This window comes from Rhea pennata, chromosome 3, assembly GCF_028389875.1.
Source record: "Rhea pennata isolate bPtePen1 chromosome 3, bPtePen1.pri, whole genome shotgun sequence".
Taxonomy (NCBI): domain Eukaryota; kingdom Metazoa; phylum Chordata; class Aves; order Rheiformes; family Rheidae; genus Rhea; species Rhea pennata.
The window spans coordinates 34,583,312-34,606,883 of NC_084665.1; the positions used below are offsets into that span (position 1 = coordinate 34,583,312).

General features: G+C 39.2%; 1 protein-coding gene across 1 annotated transcript in view; it reads left to right on the forward strand.

Annotated features, from left to right (window-relative positions):
- The window catches only part of KCNK5 (potassium two pore domain channel subfamily K member 5), a 32,842-nt gene extending 10,933 nt beyond the window's left edge, over positions 1-21,909 (forward strand). Inside the window, exons 2-5 of the mRNA XM_062573609.1 lie at positions 17,194-17,305; positions 18,717-18,883; positions 19,955-20,123; positions 20,933-21,909. Of these exons, the coding sequence (XP_062429593.1) occupies positions 17,194-17,305; positions 18,717-18,883; positions 19,955-20,123; positions 20,933-21,753 (1,269 nt within the window). The 3' untranslated portion in view covers positions 21,754-21,909. The remainder of the gene's footprint in view (positions 1-17,193; positions 17,306-18,716; positions 18,884-19,954; positions 20,124-20,932) is intronic.
- Positions 21,910-23,572: the final 1,663 nt, after the last annotated feature.

Below are 23,572 nucleotides of genomic sequence, written 5' to 3' on the forward strand. Positions count from 1 at the left end.
TGTACTGCAGTGTGTTTATTAATTCTTAGCAGCAGTGATGTTATTACCAGTCAATTCACTCCCGGACTACAAGGAACAAGGCATACTAGCCAAGTTATACTATTACAGGTGTGAGAGTGTCTAGATCAGACTGTTTCCCAGGCCGTTTATCTTAGTCACTGATTGCGCTTCTTCATATCCTGTCTTAACTGTGCTGGCAGTTTTCTGCATTTGTATATTAATATATTTGTCCCAAGCAACCTCCCCTCCTTGCTCCCTGCCCAGCCCAAGATCAATCTTGAACTGATCTAGTTTGAAGGGATTTGTAGCACATCAAGCCATGAAAGTGAATGGTAACATAATTTTGTTCTAGGCTGTGGATAAAGCTAAATGCACAGTAGTAATAGTCTCAAAATCAGCAGTGTTTCTGTGGCGGTGGGTTTTTCCTTGAGGCTCTTGTTAATATAAAACCATCACCTTGCTGTTCTTACAAAGCATCCTGTCTTGCTGACATTCGAAGCCTGCCTTGCCTTGCCTCTTCCTCCTCCCTTCTAATGACCGCTACAGGGCAGGAGACTAGCGTGGTTGAGGTTATGTAAAGTTTTCAGCTGATTGAAGCTACACTGGAAATTGTTTGTTTGGCTGAACAAGGTGAGTTAGTAAGGGTTCTACCCTGGAGAGTTAATAGCCTACAGTGTAGTTCTTGTTCCTGTTTTGTGGTTCAAGAGTCTGCTTGATTAAAAACACTGCGCTTGTTCTCAAGCCTGTTTGACTGAAGCTTCATTTCATTGTTTTGATGCAGTTGGAACACATAGCGTCTTTATTCTATCATGCCCAAGTTCACTAAATTCTCCAGTAAGCAACAGGTGTGCAGGAGCTGTGCTGTTTTGTTTTTACTTAAGATATTATTATTAGAGAGGTAAATCCCTTGTTTCCAGATCATTGAAAAAATGCTCTTGATCATCCTGACTCAGTTCTTGTTTAGCCAGCTGCTAGGAAAAAAAAGTCAGCTTGAGGTTTCTACACAGAGTAAGTTTAATGCAGGTACTGCACTAGTACCTCTTACCTTTGCTATATTTCTAGGGTGCTAAACAGGAGATGAAAGGTATGATGGTATCTTGGGCAGCATCTTCTAGTCTGTCTTCAGAGAAGGAAGACCTTTAACAGGGTCTGGAGAGGTCCTGGAGAACTGGAGAGGTGCCTGAGGACTGGAAGAAAGCCAGTGTCACTCCAGTCTTCAAAAAGGGTGAGAAGGAGGACCCAGGCAACTATAGGCTGGTCAGCCTCACCTCCATCCCTGGAAAGGTGATGCAACAGCTCATCCTGGGTGTCATCTCCAAGCATATGGGGGAGAAGAAGGTGATCAGGAGTAGCCAGCATGGATTCACCAAGGGGAAATACTACTTGATAGCCTTCTATGATGGAATGACTGGCTGGGCAGAGGAGGGGAGAGCGGTGGACGTTGTGTACCTTGACTTTAGCAAGGCTTTTGACACAGTCTCCCATAACATCCTCCTAGAGAAACTCAGAAAGTGTGGGTTAGATGAGTGGACAGTGAGGTAGATTGAGAACTGGCTTAAAGGTAGAGCTCAGAGGGCCATCATCAGTGGCATGGAGTCTAGTTGGAGGTCTGTGGCTAGTGGCGTCCCCCAGGGCTCAGTACTGGCTCCCATCCTGTTCAACTTCTTTGTCAATGACCTGGATGAGGGGACAGAGTGCCTCCTCAGCAAGTTTGCTGATGATACCAAGCTGGGAGGAGTGGCTGATACACCTGAGGGCTGTGCTGCCATTCAGAGAGACCTGGACAGGCTGGAGAGTTGGGTGGAGAGGAACCTCCTGAGGTTCAACAAGGGCAAGTGCAGAGTCCTGCACCTAGGGCAAAATAACCCTAGGCACCAGTACAAGCTGGGGGCTGACCTGCTGGAGAACAGCTCTGTGGAGAAGGACCTGGGAGTGCTGGTGGACAATAAGGTGACCATGAGCCAGCAATGTGGCCTTGTAGCCAGGAAGGCCAATGGTATCCTGGGCTGCACTGGGACGACTGTTGCCAGCAGGTTGAGGGAGGTGATCCTGCCCCTCTCCTCAGCCCTGATGAGGCCTCATCTCGAGTACTGTGTCCAGTTCTGGGCTCCCCAGGACAAGAGAGACATGGAACTACTGGAGAGAGTCCAGCATAGATGGACTCTACAAAGATGATCAGAGGGCTGGAGCATCTGCCCTATGAGGAACGGCTGCAAGAGCTGGGCCTCTTCAGCCCGGGGAAGAAAAGCCTGAGGGGGGATCTTATCAATGTGTGCAAGTACCTGAAGGGAGGGTGTCAAGGGGATGGGACAAACTCTTTTCAGTTGTCCTGTGTGACAGGACAAGAGGCAATGGGCAGAAATTGAAGCACAGGAAGTTCTGCCTGAATGTGAGGGGAAATTTCTTCCCTGTGAGAGTGACAGAGAGGTTGTGGAGTCTCCTTCTCTGGAGATCTTCAAGGCCCGCCTGGATACAACCCTGTCTACCATGCTCTAGGTGCCCCTGCTTGAGGAGGTGGGTTGGACTAGATGATCTCCAGAGGTCCTTTCCAACCTTACTCATTCTATGATTCTATGAACATTGTGTTGAAATCTGGCAGTGAAATCTAAAAACACTCTTGAACAGAGAAACCTGTGTAATTTTTAGTCCTAGCTGCTATGAACATCCATAAAAACTGTTTGGAGTTTGTTTGTTTGTTTGTTTTTAACTCTTCAAGTGACCTTCTGTAACTTTTAATTTGAAATGTATTTTTTTTATACATGGCTATGTATGGGAGGAAGCATAATAAACTTCTCAAAGCAGTAATACTTCATGCTGCAATTCACCCAATGAGCTGAGAAGCTCCTTTAGGCCTCTGTAAGCAAAGCTGTGAAATTTGGATCTCCTGTTTTTTGACTTGTCCTAATGAACTATTTGTATACAGTGAAAGCTTGAGGGGAGTTAATTCTATATTCTGCTGACTCTTTTGCTTCTCTTGTGTAGTATCAAGATCTTTCTGTGTGTATTTCAGTTCCATTTTACAGGTAGGTGAAAGTCTACTAAGATGAACTAGGTTGCTGGGTTGCTGCTCCAGGTCTTGAGACCTTGCTTGTGGAAGGAAAAAAGTACAATGCTTCAAATATGTAATCCAATCCATCGCCATCTAGTAAATTAATCTCAGTAAACTGTTTTTATCGACTCTAAGATTTTTTTGGTTTAATTTAAATTTATTGGAAATCAACTTCAGCTAAACTCAACTATTATTCTGAAAACCCAAGCTGCTGTGTGGGCCAGCATCTGCTTCTGCAGCTGGTACCAACTCTATGGTAAACTGTCATGTAGTTTCATGTAAACATGATCTGATTCTAACCCTACCTAACACAGGTCACCAACTGGTGTCAGGCCTTGATTAAACTACTTGACCTTCTGCTTCCACTTTCTTATCTGTAAAATGGGGACAACAGCATTTACCAAAGCTATTTGAAAGGGGAGTTGGCTATGTTAGTCACTATGTATGTATTCAGATAGGAAGGAAACCTAATCAGCTATTACTGCTTTCCAACTTCTTAATTCAGCTGATGCAATGTAAGAGTTGTTAAAATACTTCTTCTCAACCAAATGGTATATTGTAAGCATATCTGCATAGGATCTCTCAAAATTAAGCTGTATTAATGAAGCTATGAAATCCTATGATATGTTTTATTTCTGAACAAGAGTAATTTTTCTTCTGAGGAAGAAAAGTTGGGGCACTTAGCATCTGCAGAACAGCTGCAGTTCTCATGCAGCAGTAACCTTTAGTTAATTTGTCTTCAAAACATGTCTATGTGGAACTTGGGAAAGTGAAGAGGAAACAGTTTTGCAACTGTATTAATCACAAAAGCAAGGCAATGCTGGTAAAGCCATGAATATGCTTTTCATCAAAATAGTTTATTAACAAGTTCATTAAACTGGAATCTAGTCCTGAAATTAATAAGGGGAAAAATTTATATCAACTGTTAAGTTTTGTATTCAGCATCTAACAAAGAAGCCAGCTGCCTTTTCAAAACCGTTAGTATTCAAGTCCGTGGCACATAAATGGAAAGGAGAAATAAAGTTAAGTAGCACTTAGTTCACTCAAATGTGGACTTTGCAAGTATCACAAATGGGTAAGCTTCAGGTCTCAATTCTGCAATGACAAAATAGTTCCAGTTAACTAATATGCTGAATTATGAGTTTCACTTATTATTTAACTCTGCAGAAAGCTGCAAAAGGAAATAACCTTGTTGATCTCTTTCCATTAATATCTCTCACATTGTTTGTCCTATGAATTATGACTTATAGGAAAATTAACTGTTCATGCTATACATCTACATAAGCAGGTCTTAAAGAGCACATGCTGTAAAAATATTGACATGCCTCCCAGAGGTTAATATCCATACAAATTAGAAGTTTTTTCCATAGGAAACAGTAAAACCTATTTGTACTGAAGAATGGAAGTAGAACTCAATTTGTTCACATCACTTTTTTTTTCTTTGATGAACTCTTACCACCTAGGTATCAAAATGACTTGACTTCGTATTTCATCTTAGAAAATATTCCAAAACTTGAGGGTTTATTGGAAGGGAATTCATTACTTCTGTCACAACAGTTTGCACTTTGTCTTTTTTATACATCTGGGCTGAGAGGTCATCAGGGAAGCACGCTGCTATCTAGTTATCATGGCAAGGAAAATATTAGGAGCAGGACTTCAATGTTAGAGCACCAAGAGCTGTTGGCTGACTTCTAGATAGGAAGGTTGACCTCTCTACCAATTCCATTGGTCTTACAAATGAAGACATTTGGATCATTTAAAGCTTTAGAAAGTAGTGTGACTCTGTCTTGAGTTTCTCCTATGCTGGAGTGCGGGCAGGGGGCTGTTGGTAGTGAGGAGAAACTTAGAAAAACTGTTGAACTGTAATGGTTCTATTTGTTGAAAACTCAGAACTTGCCTGTTAGTGGACTAAGACTGCCCAATTTCTGATTGCACAGTAGTTTTCAGTTCTTTTGTGCTTTCTCTTAGGGGTTTGAATGCATGATGTAAAGTAAGAATGAAAACTGCAGCAGTAGCCACAAGAAGAGTTCAGTATTACACACAAAGGTGCAGAAATAGCAACAAATACTTCCAAAGACCTGACTACTCTCAACCTGCATCTCCTTTGAGTTGTAAGTTTGTAAAAAGATTATTAAAATCTGAACAAAGCAGTAATGATCACTAATTCCTTGTTAAACCATTATCTTTTCCGTAAGGGCGTATGAGCAATGCTGGTTTGGCCTTCCTTGCCTTGAAAAGAGAGAAGGGATATGTGCTTAGGCCCAACCTTGTTTGGGTTGAATGTCATTTTGTGGCATCATTCTTGAATTTACAATGTGAGAACTAAAGTCTCAGACTTGGGGCATTCCTTTCAGTACAGGAAGTCTAGCAATATGATGAGGGTTTACGTGAGAATGGGAAACATGGAAGCAAGAAAACTTATTGTAGACAATGAAATCAATGAGCACTGTTTATGGAACAGGTTTCCACAAACATCACTGTATACAGTGTGAAGACTTTTTAGAAAATGCCTGTGTGTTGAGAGTTTCTCAAACTGTGTATTTTGAAATTGTTTTTACAAAATCATGGTTTATGACTGGAAGCTGCAAAGGTAAATGAAACTTTTGCTTTGCTGAAAAGCAATAGTCAAAGAACTCGCCTTCTTCACTCCTCCCCCCACCCCCACCCTTAAGTTGTGTGGTGTTCTCACTGCAATCCTTGATTAGGGTTCTGTTTCCATTATCAGCTGGAATATTTTCATGCAAACTTTGTTTAATCTGAAGAGGACAGCTCTTGTGTTATGTCTGATAGCTGTAGACATAACAGCTGTCTATAAGCCTTCAGTAAAGCAGCGCTTCATGCAAATAATGAATGTGGAAATTATTGATACAGAATCAGTAATCTTGACTTTTACTTCTTACTAAATATAGTCTTAAAATTAGACTTTACAAAATCAGTAGAGCAGTGTGTCTGTTTTGTAGAACCACTGGTATATCCAACAAAGGAAATGATACGCATTTTGTGATATGCAAGTCTTATTGAAAAAACTTAAAACTCTTGTTACAAGTCTCCCAGAAAAAAATATAATTCAGACTCGTGCTGCTAAGGTGCTATTGTTGTATATTTATTAGTATAGTTGTTTCTTCCTAGGTAATTAATTTTGCTCTTCTCTCTGACTACTTTGCATCATGTCAATCCTTGGTGAAGAGTCCCTGCATGTCTTTTGTTTTCTTCTTATGCCAACAGTGGTCTTAATGTCAAGTTGTTTAATGTTAAATATTTAATGTTAAATTATGTTTGTCATCTTATATTTCTGTTTCTGACATATTAAAAAAAAAGGGGGGGGCGGGGGTCTGCTTTCAGCCTTTATATTTAGTAGTTCAAACTGTACTGGCATGCCCATAAGCGTTCTCTCATTCTGCTAGCGCGTTTACTTATTTATTTATTGAATTGTACAGATTGTAACAGCCGAGTTTCACCAGTGCTCTGCAGAATGACAGTAACGCATCAGGAAAGGGATTTCAGGCATCCTAACTGTTGTTCCTTGAAATTCTTCTGATTTGTTTTTATTGATGTGCTTCTGTTATTGACATGCCTAAAGTGTATGACAAGACTAATGAAATGTAATGAAAAAATGTATTCCCCTTCCATTTACTGCTACTGTTTATGACAGCACTTTACCTGTTGCAGAAAAGGAGAGGCAGAATAAATTATCATGGGTGATTAGAATGTCCAAAAGCTGGCTTTGAAAATATCTCATTTTCAATAATGCTATTCACTTGTGCAGTTAGACGTGACTCTTGTTTGTAGGCCTGTCAAATCAACTGAGCAATAGATGTTTGAAAAAGGTGCTTATATGTTGGAGTTATGTCAAAGCCTACAGTATCACCTGACTTATAGGATGCCCAAAAAATAATATGAATGAAAAGTCCAGTGCCATCCTTCCTAATGATTGAAATGGTGCCAGCAAACAATCTTGAAAGATGTAGTCAGTGCGTCAGCTGACTGCTCTGTCTTTCAGAGCTACTGGGGTTTATTACCACCCATGTGCTACCATTTTAAGACCTTTACCTTCTTCAAATAAAATTGATGACAAAACTTCTCTTGCTTTCAGGGGCAATAAGGTTTGATTTCAAGATACAGAAGTTTTGGAGCTCGCTCTTTCAGTTCAGGCTGGTTAAAGGAGAGACTCAGTTCATAGCATAGACTGGAAAAGGAAATTGCACAAAGTAGGTTAATTTCAAGCTATATTTTGCCAGGCTGCAAAAAAAAAAAAAAAAAGGATAAAATTCAACCAAGTCAGATAGGTTTGCAGAGGGTTTTCATCTACAGGCAAGTGATCGTACTGTGCATGTATCTGTTAAATCAATATCTTTTCCTGGAATTACTGCTTTTCTGTTAATTTTCAGATACTGCAGAAGCTGGGAAGGAGTACTAGCAGGGTTAAGTAGTGGAGTGAGATGCATTCACTCCCCACCCACTTGTTTGTCCCACAAGAAAGAATCTCTTGTCATGTCAGTTGTGATTATTTCCCAGGATATTTTCCGTTTCCTTTAAAACTCTCAGCCTTCATTCTTCATATCAAGGGACAAAAATTAAAAGGAAGAGGGCACTTGCATCTTGGGAAGTATCATGTCCTAAGGCAGGCTCTCTTTCGATTAGGTTGATTATTCAGCTTTAACTTTTCATACAAAAATCAGAAATACCAATAAATTCTAGGAAGCTTATATTCAACATAAAAGGAACAAAGAGGTGATATGTTGCTAGTTACAGGAGTGGGAGTGAAAGGAGTTGCTCGACCAGTGCATAAAGCTTGTTGAGCAGGTAATCTTGGAATACGTTATAGCAATACTAATACTGTTCTTCCAAATGGAAGCATCACTAAGGACATGTAGCTAGTACATGCTAGTACACCTTATTGAGGTGATCATCAGTTACATATCTATATGAACTACAAAAATTGTCAGCATTTGAATATCTGTCTTTAACTGGGGGGAGGGGGAGAAGTCCAAGTTGCTGACAAACCAAAGTTAAGTATAATGAAGAGAAAGCAGTAAGAACTGAAGAATGGCTTGGATGTGCAATACAATTGTGCATTGAGCAACACTATTGATTAGCATGAAACACAAACTGGTGGGATAAATTAAAAATCAAGATGGGCTAAATTTACTGCAGAGTAAGTTCAATCTTGTTTTATCCTCTTTTCAGATAAAATCTGTTATCTGCAATATGTTTGACCTATATATGTGCATTTAACATTTCTGTAACATATTTGTGGATCATTTACAGTCCCTTTTATCAAATTTAACTTTTTAATTTGCCTTGTTTTTAAAAAAAAATCCACGTATGTGTTGACTTGTTTTAAAGAGGTTTTCCTTTCTCTGAAGACCTTAGAATGTTATCTTCTCAGCTTTCTATCTGATGTGTCAGTAGGAATGCAAAAATATCTCTCATTCAGGATTAAATCTTGCTGTTCCTGGAAAGAAAAGTCTCTCTTAAAGTACATAAACCTGTACGTTGCCAGGAATTTTTTTTCCTCTAAATTGGAACTTTCAAAATGTTGCCCTTTGATATGAACTTTATTTTAAGATAAAATTATTGATTAAAAAATGCAAAATATGTTTTTATTTGCAGCAACACTTAACCCTTTCATAAAAGCAGTGTATGACAGCAAGGGGAAAAATTATGTCCCCTGCTGTTTGTAGATGCTCTATGTCAGAATGTAAACAATGGGACTGACACTTGCTCTTTGGGGGTTCATTTTATTTTTGTTTTAGCTCTATTCATGAGCAAGAGGGGAGGAATTCTGTGTAATAGTATTGATCTCTTTAGCTTTTCATGCAATGTTAATATATGCTTGTGGTCAGGTTTACCATTTACTTAAGGTTAACATTAGCCCCTCAGTGACTAATTCCTACTGAGACTGAATTTCTACTTTTGATTTGTAATAGGTGGGTACCATCCATAATCCCATTGTGCTACTAGAAACATGTCCTATTTCTGCCTGAGATCCTACTGACTTTCATTTAAATGGCCTGTAGAGGTTCTAGGAGTTGCAAGAGTCTTGGAGAACTTGGAGAACCACAACTTCTAGTAGGTGGTTGGGAAGAATCGCTCTGCACAACACTTGATTAAGTGAGGATCCGTTTGTATATATTTAGTTGATCAGGAATCAGACTTGTGCAGTCAGGTGGTGTCCTCTTTAATAAATGTGGATTTTTTTTTCTGTTTGATTCGTCCCCACCATCGTTTCCTAATGCAGGTGCTGCTGACTCATATCCTGCATCTCTTGCCCCAACCACCTTCTGCTCTCTGCATAGGTCAGTAAAGGACAGTAAAATTTTCACAGGTTAGCAAGACAAAGGGTGTTGCCTGTTAGACTGAGACAATGCGGTTCACTTGTCTTATTTTTCTTTCTACAAAAAAGGTCGCAAACCATTCCCCACAAAAGTGAGGTAGGAAATCCAGGACTCAGCTAAAAGACTTCTTTTTTACATCTGGCATGGTTCTTGTCCTGACGAACATCAAATTCCTATTCCAAACTCAGATAATGCTGAGAGAGAGAGGGGGAAATGAAAGGTCAACCATCCTAAGTCCTGTTGATTAGCATAGTCCCGCAGAGACCGTCAAGTGCCTGAGGCAGCCTGAGAGGCTTGTTCACTTGGCCTTACGTGCTGGTCCTGGTCATGTGCCAGCGTGTTTCAGTCAGCTGGGAGCTAAGAGTCCAAGTGAGCAATCAGGATAAGGTTGTCATTACACTGGAGATAGTGGGGAAAAAAGGATGAGAAGGAATCACAAGTTTCTGCTTTTCTGGGGAGTTGGAGCTGTTCAAGGGGGGTGGATAGTTACTGGCCTGGGTCCCTAACACACTTGGTCTGAGCAGATTGCTTACAGAATTGGCCAGATGTCAAAAGGCTGGCAAAAATATGCATGTCCAAAACGAGTGCTGCCGTTTGTATTCTAGGCAGTTTTGGTTTCCTTGAAAGATTTTTCTGTATCCCAGAAGTAATGAGCTTTGATCTCCCTGTACATGTACACATGTACAGCACCGCTCCTAAAGATATGTCAGAATAGCTGCCATTTGTCCTACTTAGATCATATAATTTAACCTTGTGTGTACTGACTTGTCTTTCTGCAGTTCTGCCACCTTGAGTCTTTGGCTACCAAAGTAAGCATCGTGGCATAGGAAGATTTTCATAGCAGTAGTGCAGCTGTCTTTGGAAGTGAAGGCTGGGGAAAGAAGCGAATTATTTTAGTCTTGAGCATATATAGGTTAATATGAAATTTTCAGAGAACTCAAACAGAAATTTTTCATGAGTCATACACATATATATGTCTCCTATCCAGACAGGAAAAGTGATTGGAGGAGGAGAAAAGTTTCTCTGAGTTGTACTCATTGGTAAGATCGTTAGTTGCATAGTTGGCTTCTCTTTCCTCCTCCTTACTCAAACTCCATGCTGCCAAGATACTCTAGTGAGGAAAATATTTTCTGTGATGTGCAGTATCCTCTATTCAGTCAGGTCAAAGAAGGGGAAAAAAGGCAGTTGGCTTTAAACTTTATTTTGTAACTTCTACAACTCAAAACAATAGATTGTGGGATTTTATTGCAAAAATATCTTTGCTTAAACGCTACAAACTTCTACTCTAGACAATTAATGTCAACTGTTAGCTAATATACCTAGCTTGTCCATGGAACTACCACTTTTGATATAGCTATGAAGGATGTACAAATTCAAGCCATGTCTGTTGAACAGTTTCTGCTGCTGTCAATATGCCAGCAGATGTCTAAGTGCCATATGCCAACAAGGCAGGAAATTTCTGGCTATAGTGACTGTGTTGTTTGCCTGCATGTTAACTTTGAGGAACTTCCTCTGTCAACCTAGCAGTGACTACACAAGGATTATTTTCGCTTGAGAAGGGATACTGAGTAAGGGGGTGTCTTTTCTCTTTACTTGCATGTAATCCTGAGTAGGTGTTATCTAGGTCAGCAGAACTCTGTAATGCATGTCTGGCCTGGGAGCGTTAATGTATCTGAGTCCATTTTTTTTTTCTTGTTGCCAAGGTAAATGTTAACAATTGAATATATTCTAATTGCGTTTAAAATCAAATTATTGTAAACATTCAGTTGCTATATAACATGATGTTGTAGCCACGTAAACTGAGTAACTGCAAAAAACAAGGGGGACAAATAGAAGATATACAGCTGTGTTTTCTCTGAAGTAGTTTAGGTAGTGCAAAGGCAACCTAAACTACCTTTAGACTACCTTTTTTGATCTGTAAGTCATGAAAAATGTCCATGCAAGTTCTTGCACTACTTAACCTATTTGTCCCCAGGTAACTGGAGGTGATCTCAGCCTATGTTGCATTCTACTTTGTTCTTGCTGAAAATGAGTCAGCTGTGCTTTTGAGAATGCAAACATCTCCATCTATGTTATGTAGATTATGTAGCAACTATGCTTTCTGGAGGATGGTGGCTGATGGCCTTCCAAATTCTGGTTTGTTTGTAGGAGATAGCTTTGCCATGCCTATTCTCTCCTCTGCGTTGCCCATTTCAGGTTTTCTGGGCAAAGGCTTTTTTTCTGGAGACCTCACCAGAATTCCCTTCACCAGGGAGTTTGAGGATTTTCTAAAAATTTTTAGATGCTTAGCTTGCATTTTGGTGTTTCAGATAAAACCACACAGCTAGTTTAAGGAGGATTAGAATGCAGTCCCAAGATGCAATTGCTTACTCAAAGCAGTACTGCATAGGTTTCCATTTACAAAGTATGAAGGATTAAATGAAGATTTATGCCTTGTGGGCATACGGTACTAAAGATGTACTTAAGTACTGGGCAGACTTGTAATTTTAAATGCTCCTCTGCACATTAGATGTTCTATAGTGTAGACATAAGATCTTGAGAAAGAAGTAAAGCCATTTCATGTTCCTTTGGAGTCAGAAGTGGGCACAAAGCTCGGTTATTGTTTCAACCAACAGACTCTGCTTTTGGATACATCAGCCCATTGCAGCTGTGCTTTATATAAGAGATACATTGTAGTACTGCTGAGTGTAGAATTAAAGCCAGTAGGTCCGATTTCAAGCTTAAAAGTTCAATTCTCCTTTCTGATCAAAGAGAAACAATTGTTTTTGCAAAAGAGAATTGTTCATACCAGTGGGAGAACCTTGAAACTACAATTAGACTTATGTCAAGTCTCCAAGGAATGCTTTGAATAACAGATGGGAGGCTTTAGCCTCTACAAATGGAGACCTAAGACTGGGTAGTATCTGGTTGTTCTTTGTAGGTAATAGCATGCCTGTAGGGAAAGATCTGTTGCTCTGGTTACATAACTTGTTTGTTGTCCTGTGTCTTTAGTTCATTTGGCCATCGATACCTTGGAAGGGCTCCTTCTTCCTAATGCTTATTGTTATCAGACACAGCCAATCCTTACTAAAGTGTCTCCGATTTCATTCCAAATATGAAATTATTCCTACTTGATATACAAAACCTAGATCATAACTTTCCTGTAGCCCTTAACTCCTAAAATAATGTTACTACCCCATGTGTATTCTTGCCCTGTACACAATCACTTGTGTGCCAAAGAGTATAGCGGTAACAGGCATTACTCAGGGAAGTCTTTTTGCTGTAACAAAGGTAGTTTTATGGTCCATCATATTCTTCTGTCTTATCAAGGCAAGTAAGTCAAATGCATTGAAACTTTTTATCTTTAGATAATTCTCTGCTAGCTACAACTGTAATAAATTGCTTACAACCATTATGGTGGAACATACCTGGGTTTTGGCAATCATGAATTAGTTCAAAAATCAGTGTAGGTGTCTAAATGAGGTAATTATGTGTACAGCACCTTCTTTCAAATCTTTTCTTGTTATACGTGAACATCTTAAGTGTACCACTATAAAGAGATTTCAAATTCACTTTACTAATGTAAATTTGCTTACAATTAATATTTTGCAATGAAGTTGTGAAACCAACTTTTTAACAAAGGTGTGCCTTTTTACTAAGTACTTTTTACTGAACAGAAGCTACTTTATAAACGTGTTTCCTAGAAAGAAGAAAATAAAGCCATAGCTTGCACTTGTTCATGCTCGCAGAAATATAAGGTTGTTGTCCTTTACATTTTTTCTTCTGAAAGTAAAAATGCAAAGTAAGATAGCGTATTATACATTCTTAGTTATGATAATTCTCACTCCTAGTCATGTATACAGAATCTCATTTGCTTGTTCCTTTAGTTTATCCTGTACTAGTATTTGTCAGACTGAACCATTCCTCCTGCTAATCTGAAGACAAGAAAGCTGAGATGGGTCTGCTGACTGTTGCAAGCTTTTAAGCCACCTGAGCAAACCTTGACAGGCCAGTGTGTTTTGTAATTCAAAAACAAATAGCAGTTTGAAAAGGTACACTACTAAGGATGCGGCTTTTCAGTTTGAGAGGACCTTGCTCTTGTTCTGGTACTTCTTTTCCTTCTTGGGAGGGGGCCGGAAGAAGATATAGAAGTAGGAAAATATCCATAATACCAATATACCAATGTGGTATGGTATGAACACTCAAGGCTTCTCTCTCTTCCCCACTGAGCATGTGTGGTTTTTTTTTTTTTTTTGAGTTCTCCAGTCATATCCTTACTTGTGTAGAGGGTAGAAGATAAACTCTCCTTTGCCCAAGGCAATACATACTGGAGATGAACAGCTAGTTTTTCTGAATTCTGGTAAATCATAAACCTGATCATCAGAGCGTTAAGGAAAATGTTACTGAAACCAGAAAACAGGCCTGTATTGGAGCAGTGCTGCAGTTGGTTTGTCTGTGGGGAAGTACCTGCAAGTGGAACAGATGGTATGCTTGGTTATGTTCAAACAGCCTCTTTACTTCAAAGTTTCTATTTCTGCTAACGTCATCAAAAGGTATATTAATTTTGTGTGTCTGCAATTGCAGTATCTATTTACTTTCAGCAGTAACTCCAAGATCTAGAGGCTTTATTTTTCTTGTTTTGCTTGCCAAAGTGCAGAGTTGGTGGAGCAGGGGAGGAAGGGAGGTTTCATTACTGTGAGGCAGAAGTCATTTGACCTAAAGCAAATTTTTCACTTTATCAATACAGACAGTCCTGAGCTGTCTGTATCTGAGAATCTAAAGCAATGTGTATACTCCAAGTTAACTGTTTTCAACTTGTTAATTTGGGCATACTTCAAAAGAAACTTTCAAAACAGCTTCTTTCAGGATACTAGGAGCAGATAGAAAGATCTTACTTCTTCTTCCTTTCTCATCTCATCCCCAATAATTCCAGCCAAAGGCTTTTTAGAGCAAATTTTATGTAGTTTGAGAAATAGGATACAGGCAAACTGGAGCATTCTGTATCCCAGCATATGAAAATAAAGGCATCATGGACATTGCCTAACAGATTTACCAAGCAAAAAAATAAAAAAAAGAAATTTGTGTTTCAGTTGTATAGTGTCCATTCGTTTGTTGCAGCCAAAAGATTTAATTATTTCAGTATGTTCAAAACTTACTCTGCTTGGAAAGCAGCTATGTATTTCCCACTGCACCATAGCTATCTAAGCCTGTTTTGTGACCGTCTTTGTTTCAGCAGCTGGGGTGTTGGGGCGCAACAATGCGCATTCAGGCCTATTACAGGCATAAAGTAACTTGAAGTTTAGGCTGTAGCTTGTAAATAATTATGCGCTAATAGCAGATAACTGTGTGCTAATGGGGACAAGATAAAGGAGGTGCAGCTTTGGCTGGAGAATAGCTGTGATTTTGAATTTCAAGCGTTTATACAACTGTAGAAGAGCTGGCCATTCCTCTCCCAAAATGTTAACTGACTGGGTGTGAAGGGCCGCTGCGACTTGTTCCAGCTGCTTCTCTCCCGCTGGAGTCAGGGCCCCCTTCACACCTCCAGCGCTCAGCCACTGGCAGGTCTTGTAGCTCTAATTGCCTCTGCTTGCTGGGAAACTGAGCTCCTTTAGCCCAGGCTGAAGGTGGAGTCCAGCAACAAGAAAATGGCCCAGTGACAATGGAAACAAGAGTTCAGTGCCTCTCCTACGGGTTCAGTTGCTCTATGAGGAAAACAAGAAAATCCAGGTCAGCTCAAAGTGTGGAAAATAACTGGAGAGCTGGTGTTTGATACAACATTCTGCGGGGTTTTGCTAGGCGGTGGAAGAAGCCCTTCTCACAGTCCGTAGATCACAAATTGTATTTATCAGGTGTTTGGGATATCTTCTGAGACTTTAGGAAATTCATTTGCAGGCCATAACAGAAATGAAGTTACTTCAGTTGGTCTTTTCTCAGATGAACTTGTCATCCAGTATAGCTATCTTAAATATTAACTGGCTCATTTTTTTGAAAGGGGATGGTATTGTGTGTGTTTATCTACCTGCCCATCTTAGGGCTACTTTTGATTTCAACACTGCTTTCTTAAGACAAAGAACTGCCTTGGTGAGAGCATTCTCTACATCTTTTTCTATCTAGAGCCTTTAGGCTGTGGAAAGACACTGCATGCTGCTTTGTACAAACACCAAGCTTCCCAGGAGAAAGGTCTAGTTCTGTACCTTTATTCACTCTCTGTGCTGCTACTTTTATCTTTTGTAATAGCTTTTGCATTGAAAGTGCATTTTTAATTAAATTGTTTGCATCTTGTATATGCACAAAACACTCACTCTGAAGGCAATTTATTACAGTAGGAGGGTGATGATATGTAATAAGTCTCAAGAATAATTGAAGCCTGTGTTAATATGTGTATCTTTTTAATGATGATTGAACTTTATGTTGAGTCTCTGTTGGGTCCAAGATCAGATCTTAATCAAGTAGGACAGAAGAAAGGAGGGAGGGGATGAGCGAAGGAAAAGTCAGATGCAGGTTCCTGTATTAATTCTTACCAGTTAAAGATAAGCCTTACCTTTTGTGCTAAAAGGAAAAAAGTCTATCATCTATAATTTTAGACATTTAGCTCAACTAGCTGTTTAAGCTCAACATTTTCTGAGGAAGAGGCATAGAAGGTGGGATAATGGGATGAATCACCTTTTGAAGATACCTGTCCCTTTCCGTTTTTAGATGTAGCTTTAGAGTTTTCTTTAGACCGGCATGGTGTACAATGAAGGGGAAAATGCAACTCTGGCTTGAGAAGACTTTAACTGCAGTATGGTGTAGCAGAACAAGGATTTAAATAACTAGGGATTTCTAGGACAGAATATTGTAAACTGCTTTTCTCTTTCACTTTAGGGAGGTAGAAATACACGTTGGAATCGCAAGATGTATGATTTTGATTTGAAACTTTGAGTTTTGGCAAAATAGGCATTGATTTTTGTTATCACTGCAGTTTCTACAGTCTGGTTTTTGAAAACCGGAGCAGGCTAGGTCCATGTCCCTTCCTACAAAAGGTGGAGATGGTTAATAATTCTTCAGTTCCTGAAGACATGAACAGATACCAAAAAACTGACCTGCTGAATCTGTGGAAACACCAATAACTGCCCTTTTCCTGCTCCCCACCTCCCACAAAATTGTAAACAAAAGCTTTGCATTCGTAATAGCTTGCTAGATTCAAAGACAGAGGATGAGACAGGGGCCTAATTCAGCATCAATGATCAGAATCCTGTTGCATGGAAACAGCTTAGTTAGCTTGGAAAAGTGTAATTTATCTTTCTTTGCTTAAAAATACAATTTTATGCTGGCTTGTAGACAGTCTGACTTTGCCAGGGACAGCAGGTGAATTAACATTAATCACACTAGTTTTGTCAAGGATTCTATGATGTCTTGTTCATACCCCAGTCAAGCTGAGGCTTGTAACAGTGTTTTGAAATGAGTGGTAATTCTGAAGATGTCCCTGTCTAGTATTAAAACAAATTTAGGAACTATACTGAAAATTAAATGCCAGCTAGATCTGGAAGAGAGTGTTGGGTCTCTAAAAGAGATCCATTTGGGTAAAACTGGTAAATCAAGTAAGAACTTATTGAATTAAAAAAAACTGTTTAAATGTCAGAGCACCTGTGCTGCTGCTTACTGAGGCAAATTTTTATTATTTCATAAAATTACTGTCAGTGAATATGCGAGGCTAGCGTTCACAAAAAACTCATGTGATTGTTTTGCAACTATGAACAAAATAGGGAAAACCTGAAAGCAACACGCACATTTCTCTTTAAGGCTGCCACTATTTTCCAAGAATGACTGTAAATTATTTCCTTACAGGTTGTGTCAAATGCTGCTGGGCAAGGAGTTGCCATCACTGGGAACAACACTTTCAACAACTGGAATTGGCCTAACGCTGTGATCTTTGCTGCTACTGTAATCACTACAATCGGTAAGTATTTACTCTATCAGTTTTCCTAGCTGTAATTTTCCTTATGCTCTGTTGAGTTTGTACTCTTCTGTGTCAAGATATCCACTGAATAAAGTCCCTGTCACTGGAGCTGCATAGAATACCTGTCTTTACAGGCAAGTTCACAGAGAAAAACAGTTCTTTGGTACTCCATTAATGGGCTAAATGAAAGAAATGCTGCCCTTTCTGATGAGTAACTGGTTTGGGGTGCTGGTTTCTGGGATGACTGATTTCATTCTAATTGCACTGAACTGTGCATTTAAATTTCCAAATCATAAAATCCCAGAACAGAACTGTTACAAAATATTTCATTAAGCTAATGTTTGTCACATGTTTTGTGAAGTTTTTACATGGCTCTCCTACTACTAACATGCATTTCTCTTAAGCTGCTGAAGTAGCAGTGTTCTTGGCTTGCAGAACAGTCTAGACATTTTTTCCCTTCCATCCTCAAGAAAGCAAAGAAGGACAGGTGGACTCCTATAAATCTTACTGCTAATTTGTGCTTATAATATGCTCTGCGCTGAAGGACTTCTTTCCTTAACATACAAAAGAACTCAAAATTATTTGTGTTCTGCTTTTACAGAAAATTAGTTTTTAAAAGATTTTGTCACACCCTTGCTACACCTATTATGTAAGAAACAGGAATGCAAAGTAACTAGAGAAAGCTGAGGTATGCAGAATTTGAAGGCTTTCTACTAAACCGTGTACAGCATCATATTTTTCATATGCTATTTGAAACTCATAATATATAACTTATGACCAAAAGTTGAAGAAATTAGGAACTGACCTAAATAAGAAAACCATGGCAGAGAGTTAGAAAGTAGACTGATTTTAGAGCCAGAACCTACTGGGTTCTGTGGCCAGCAAAAAGCTAGATTCAGTCAAAATACCTTGTTGTGTCACAACTTATCTTCCACTTTGCCCACAAGCTTCTTTCCTGGATAGGCACTGGGCATATAGGCATAATGGCTCTTGCAAGTGGAAGCTAACTTTGGGGACAATTTTGAATTTCTACTGTGTAAAGTTGGTTCACATTAAAACTCAGGTTTTTTACATTGCTACTGGAGGGAGGGAAATCATGTCAGAGGCCTTGAGATGAGTTTTATCTACTGTTTACCTCATCTAATCAAGAAAAAGATACACACAATCCAGGAAATATTCAAAATGCAGCACTCCTCTCAGTCTGCATTAATGGAATACACATTTGCTGGAGTAGGGCTGGAAGGCATCCAGATTCAGAAGATCAGCAGCTGCAGTAGACTAAAGCTGTTATGGATGGTGAAGTAAGGAGTATCTGATACAGCAGAAGCCCACACAATGTTTTATATATAGGTAGAATTGCCTCGATTTCTCTGTAAGAAGAACAGACCATGTACATACTTATCTCTTTTAGGTTACGGAAATGTTTCTCCAAAGACACCCTCTGGGCGTCTCTTCTGCATATTTTATGGACTCTTTGGAGTTCCTCTCTGTTTGACTTGGATCAGTGCTCTGGGGAAGTTCTTCGGAGGACGAGCCAAGAGGCTGGGCCAGTTTCTGACAAAAAGAGGAGTAAGCCTGGTAAGATCCTCTGCTTGTTTATCTTCCTGTATGCATAAATTAAGCTTAGGCTTCTTCACTTACCTGATAATCTTGGTAATAAACACACATGCAAGTATTCATTTCCCAAGTGGTGTTGCATAAATATAACTGACAGTAGGACTAGGTCCTGTAGGTAAGTTCTACCAGAAGTCTCAGCAAATTGAGGTCTTGAAGAAACCTTTGAATGATACTAAATGTAAATATTGTTGCTTCTATGGAGATATAGGTTTTTCCATAGTAAAAACTGCAGGTTGAATGTAGATGAGACTCTCGTTTCACAAACATTACCATCAAGCATGTCTAGCACTGAAATAAGCTCTCCTACTTTGTTCACAACTGCTTTTATGCTAGCATGGGCATTTCCTGCAATGTAGTGAACCAGATGAGAGATGATGTTTTGTTCTGTGTTACTGTGTTTTTTTTCTGTCTTTCTGTCTTTCCTCTCTTTCCCTCCTTGCTGGGTGAGTTTGTTTCAGTTCTAGTTCAGTGTGCAGAGAAGGGAGGCAATACAGGGGCAGAATGCCTGGGAGAGAGGATGAGGTAGGTTTAGGCTCTGATTTCGCAAACAGAGCTGGCCTGAGTGTTAATGCATCAAAAACTTTCTTGGTTTAGCACCTGAGAAAGTACAGAAAATGATGGAGAAGTGAACAATTGCATGCAAACTGTGCAGAGGTTAGACAAGTGGTATAGAGAAGGGAAGATGAGTAGCAGAGAAGTGTCCTAACCCAGCTCCTCATCCTCTATAGTCAAATGAATAAAGTGAATATCAAGAGATACTAACTGTGCTTTTTAGACCAGAGTGGTATGTCTGTATACTGTGCCTATTTATAAACTATCAGAAACTATTAAGCTTTTAGAGTGTGTGGAAGAGAAGCATGATTATTTGTTTTCAGATCATTCCCTCATTTTTTGAGTAATGGTTGTAAGAATATTCTGTTCTGCATAAAGGAAAAACCTTTACTTCAGTGTTTACTTCAGACAGTGACTTTTAGTTACAGCAAATTTGTCATCCAGTTCTTTCCCTGACTTTTTATTTTTTTTTCTCTACAGAGGAAAGCACAAATTACATGCACAGCTATTTTCATTGTCTGGGGTGTCTTGGTCCATCTGGTTATTCCTCCCTTTGTCTTTATGGTGACTGAAGGCTGGGATTACATTGAAGGCCTCTATTTCTCATTCATCACTATCACCACCATAGGATTTGGAGATTTTGTTGCTGGTCAGTAATTGTATTTTTCATATTATTACACTGTGGATAGTGTAGCAATTGTATTTTTAAATTATAGTAATAAAAGGTGGTTTCTAAGCTTCTCCAAAGCATTTTGTTTAGTAAAAGATTTGGCAAAAGCTGAATACTGCTCTGATGGATTGGATCTGGCTTTTCTAGCTTGGTTTAGAGAGCTAAGCCCTTGGCCTTAGTCTGAAGCAAAGTTCTGGAGTTCATAACACTCAGGTGCATCAGGTCCCTCCTTCAGGCAAGGAACTTTTCTATCCACCCTAATAGTTAAGCACCTTGGAATAGGATCCTGTATGCTGAGCAGGGAACATCAGATGAAGTGATGCTCTCTATGCAGCTAGAACTAACCGACAGGAAATGCTAAACATAGGATTTAGAAGGGAGAGCCACTATTTTTCTCTGAAATCCACTGCCTTGATTAGGGCTTTGAAGAGAGCTCTTGCAAATGGAATTATCAGGATGAGCCCTCTCTCAAGGAAAATTAGGGTCAGGGAGAGTGCTAGTATTTTTTTGAAGAGAACTAAGTTTGCTTTAGCGCTTACAAGGGGAGAACAAACATGCTGCTATTTTATGTTGTAGTCCAATGGGTAGAACACAGGCAAGAAGTAGAAGACTTGGTATCAACTGCTTCTGTCAGGAGGTTTCAGGTCCCCACTACCACTTCTCAGAGCAGCATTCAAATAGTAAGGCTCTGTTATTAGCCGGAGAAGTACTCCCTCCCACACTGAATTTGAAGGCTTTTCAGCTGCAAGTCCTCTTTCAATAATGTTCTTGTTTTGAATTCTTTGTAGGTGTAAATCCAGATGCAAACTATCATGCCCTTTACAGATACTTTGTGGAGTTATGGATCTATCTTGGTCTGGCTTGGCTTTCACTCTTTGTCAACTGGAAGGTCAGTATGTTTGTAGAAGTCCACAAAGCAATCAAGAAACGGAGGAAAAAAAGAAAAGAATCATTTGACAATCATCCTCGGTCTAAGAAACCCCTTCAAATGGGTACCTCAAAGGATGTGAACATTTTCAGCTTCCTTTCAAAGAAGGAAGAGACCTACAATGATCTTATTAAGCAGATTGGGAAGAAGGCCCTGAAAACGAATAATGACAAAATTATTAAAGTAGAAAATGCCAAGCAAAATATGCAGAATTCCAGTAAAGATGCTCAGGTGACTTATACAAAGACCAAGTCATTTGAGTATGATGAGGCTTCCCTAGATATTCAGAATGGGCATGTGCTGAGACACCTACATGATAAACGTGTTGGTGACAGCCCTCTGGAAGGAACAATGCTTGTAAACCAGCTAGACAGGATCAGTGAAGAAGAAGGGGAAGTGTGGGACTCAAGAGACTATCGACCCCTAATCTTTGAGAATGCCAACATAACATTTGTAAATGAAGATGATGATGAAGAGGAGGATCTCACAGATGATGAGGAAACTTCAAAATCCTCCATGGATGATAATCTTGTAGAGGAACCTGAAACTGCAAAAAAACTAGTAAAATTCCCATCCTCTGATGAATCTACCTTTACCAGCAATGAGCTGGAACTTTCTGTGCCTTATGAACAACTGATGAATGAATATAATACAGTAAGCAATGCGAAGGCTGCAACGTGAAGCACGTTTGACAACAGTTTTCTGAAAGTGGTCAGTGCATATTGAACAAGTTAATGGAGCAAGAAGAAGAGCATGTCTTTGCAGTTTCTTCTATTTCTCTGAAAACAAAAGCAAGCCCCAGACTAATAAACTTTGGTGTCTTTTTGCCATCCTAAGTTGGTTTCTGAGCCCGTCAGCTTTGCTTTTCAGTTTTTTAAGAAAGCTTTTAAAATAACAGTTGAATTTGGAGTCCTTCTCCCTCTTGGGATTTTATAGTTCTTGAACAAACTAGAAAAGAAGAGACTAGTTCTTACACTGGACTTACTCTGCATTTGTGCATTTCATGGAGAAATTAGTTTGGGAGTGAAACTATACTGTTGTGGATAGACTGTTTTGGCCATCAAATATGTCCAGTTACTCCACTAGCCCTTCACCTCTGAAAACCTGGATTTGAACCCTGCTTTGATCACATGGGAAAAGAGTGTGAGGCTTTTTAGCTTCCTATTGGTAAGTTGCTACCACAAAAAATGGTACAACTGTTAGTTGCTCTTTACGAGAAACTTGAGATGGAATACTAGGACACACAGATCTGAGCTGAGGTGTGTTGACAGACTGGAGAGGAATCTTCTAAAATATCTGCCTAGAATACATCAGTGCTGGTCAAAAGATAGTGAATAATATTTTTGTGAATAAAATATTAAAATTAAAAATTCCAAAGAAATGAATTGAGAAGGAGCCCTCTAACAAAGAACAACTCATCTGGGATGAAGCTCACCTATTGGGCTGCTAAACTGCACGTCAGCCCCAGAACCCTTAAAGATAAGGTGACTAGAAGAACTATTGATCAAAGAATATATGAGCACAAGCAGATTGCAACTTTTTTTTTTTTTAATGTTGAAAGTGTCCTTCCACTGTTCATTTCCTAGAGGAAATACTTGAATGAACCTTATACAGTATCGATGTACAGGTGAAGTTTTAGTGATGCTATTTTTCTGAGAAAAAATCAGCTTTGGAGGAGCAGATACTCTCCAAATGCCATGATGCTTGTCAGAAGGGACCTTCAGCACTGCTGCTCTGCGCAGTGTGTTTGTCAGTATTGCTGTTTGCTGTTCCTCCTTGCCTTGGTACTTCGGATTAGACTTGAATGAAATGATTTATGAAACAGTTGGTTATACTCTGCTTTTTTTTTCTCTTTTTTAAGCTTGACCTGTATAGGTACACAATGGTTATTCTATACCACTTTCAAGAAGGCTGGGTAATGTCAGATCTTGTGTAAAACTGAAATGTGATTGTGTGACTTAAGACCGTAAGGCACTTTTTTTAATTGGACTTCAGTTCTGAGCTCTATAAAGTGTTATCATTTGATTTGGAGATGGGCTTTTCATTGATATATGGAAGTATATCATTTAATAACGTTTAAGTCCAAATCATTTTGCCTACAAAAAAATTTATAACATGGTTTTTATTTTTCTTCCTTTTCTGCATATCTATGCATTAATCTCGACAACTCTTTCAAATGAGGCTCTTGATCACATGCTGGCAAAAGGTACTAATTTTAGTTGTATCAAATATTCTTGGAACAGAAAATTACCAAGACCTGTGAACTTTTATATGGCAAGTTCTGTTTTTTAGTTTAGTTTTACAGTACTTAAGTCATTCCAGTATGCCCTAAAGTTTCCAAAGTTCAGTGAACAGTTAAAGTTGTCTAATTTTGAATGTAATGCTGGCTGACTCATTAATTTTGTAAGAAGGGTTTATGGAATCTTGCAATGCTAATCTTGAATGACTAAATTTTCTAATAACTGCAAATACTGACTGCTGTTTGAATTGTTGACCACTC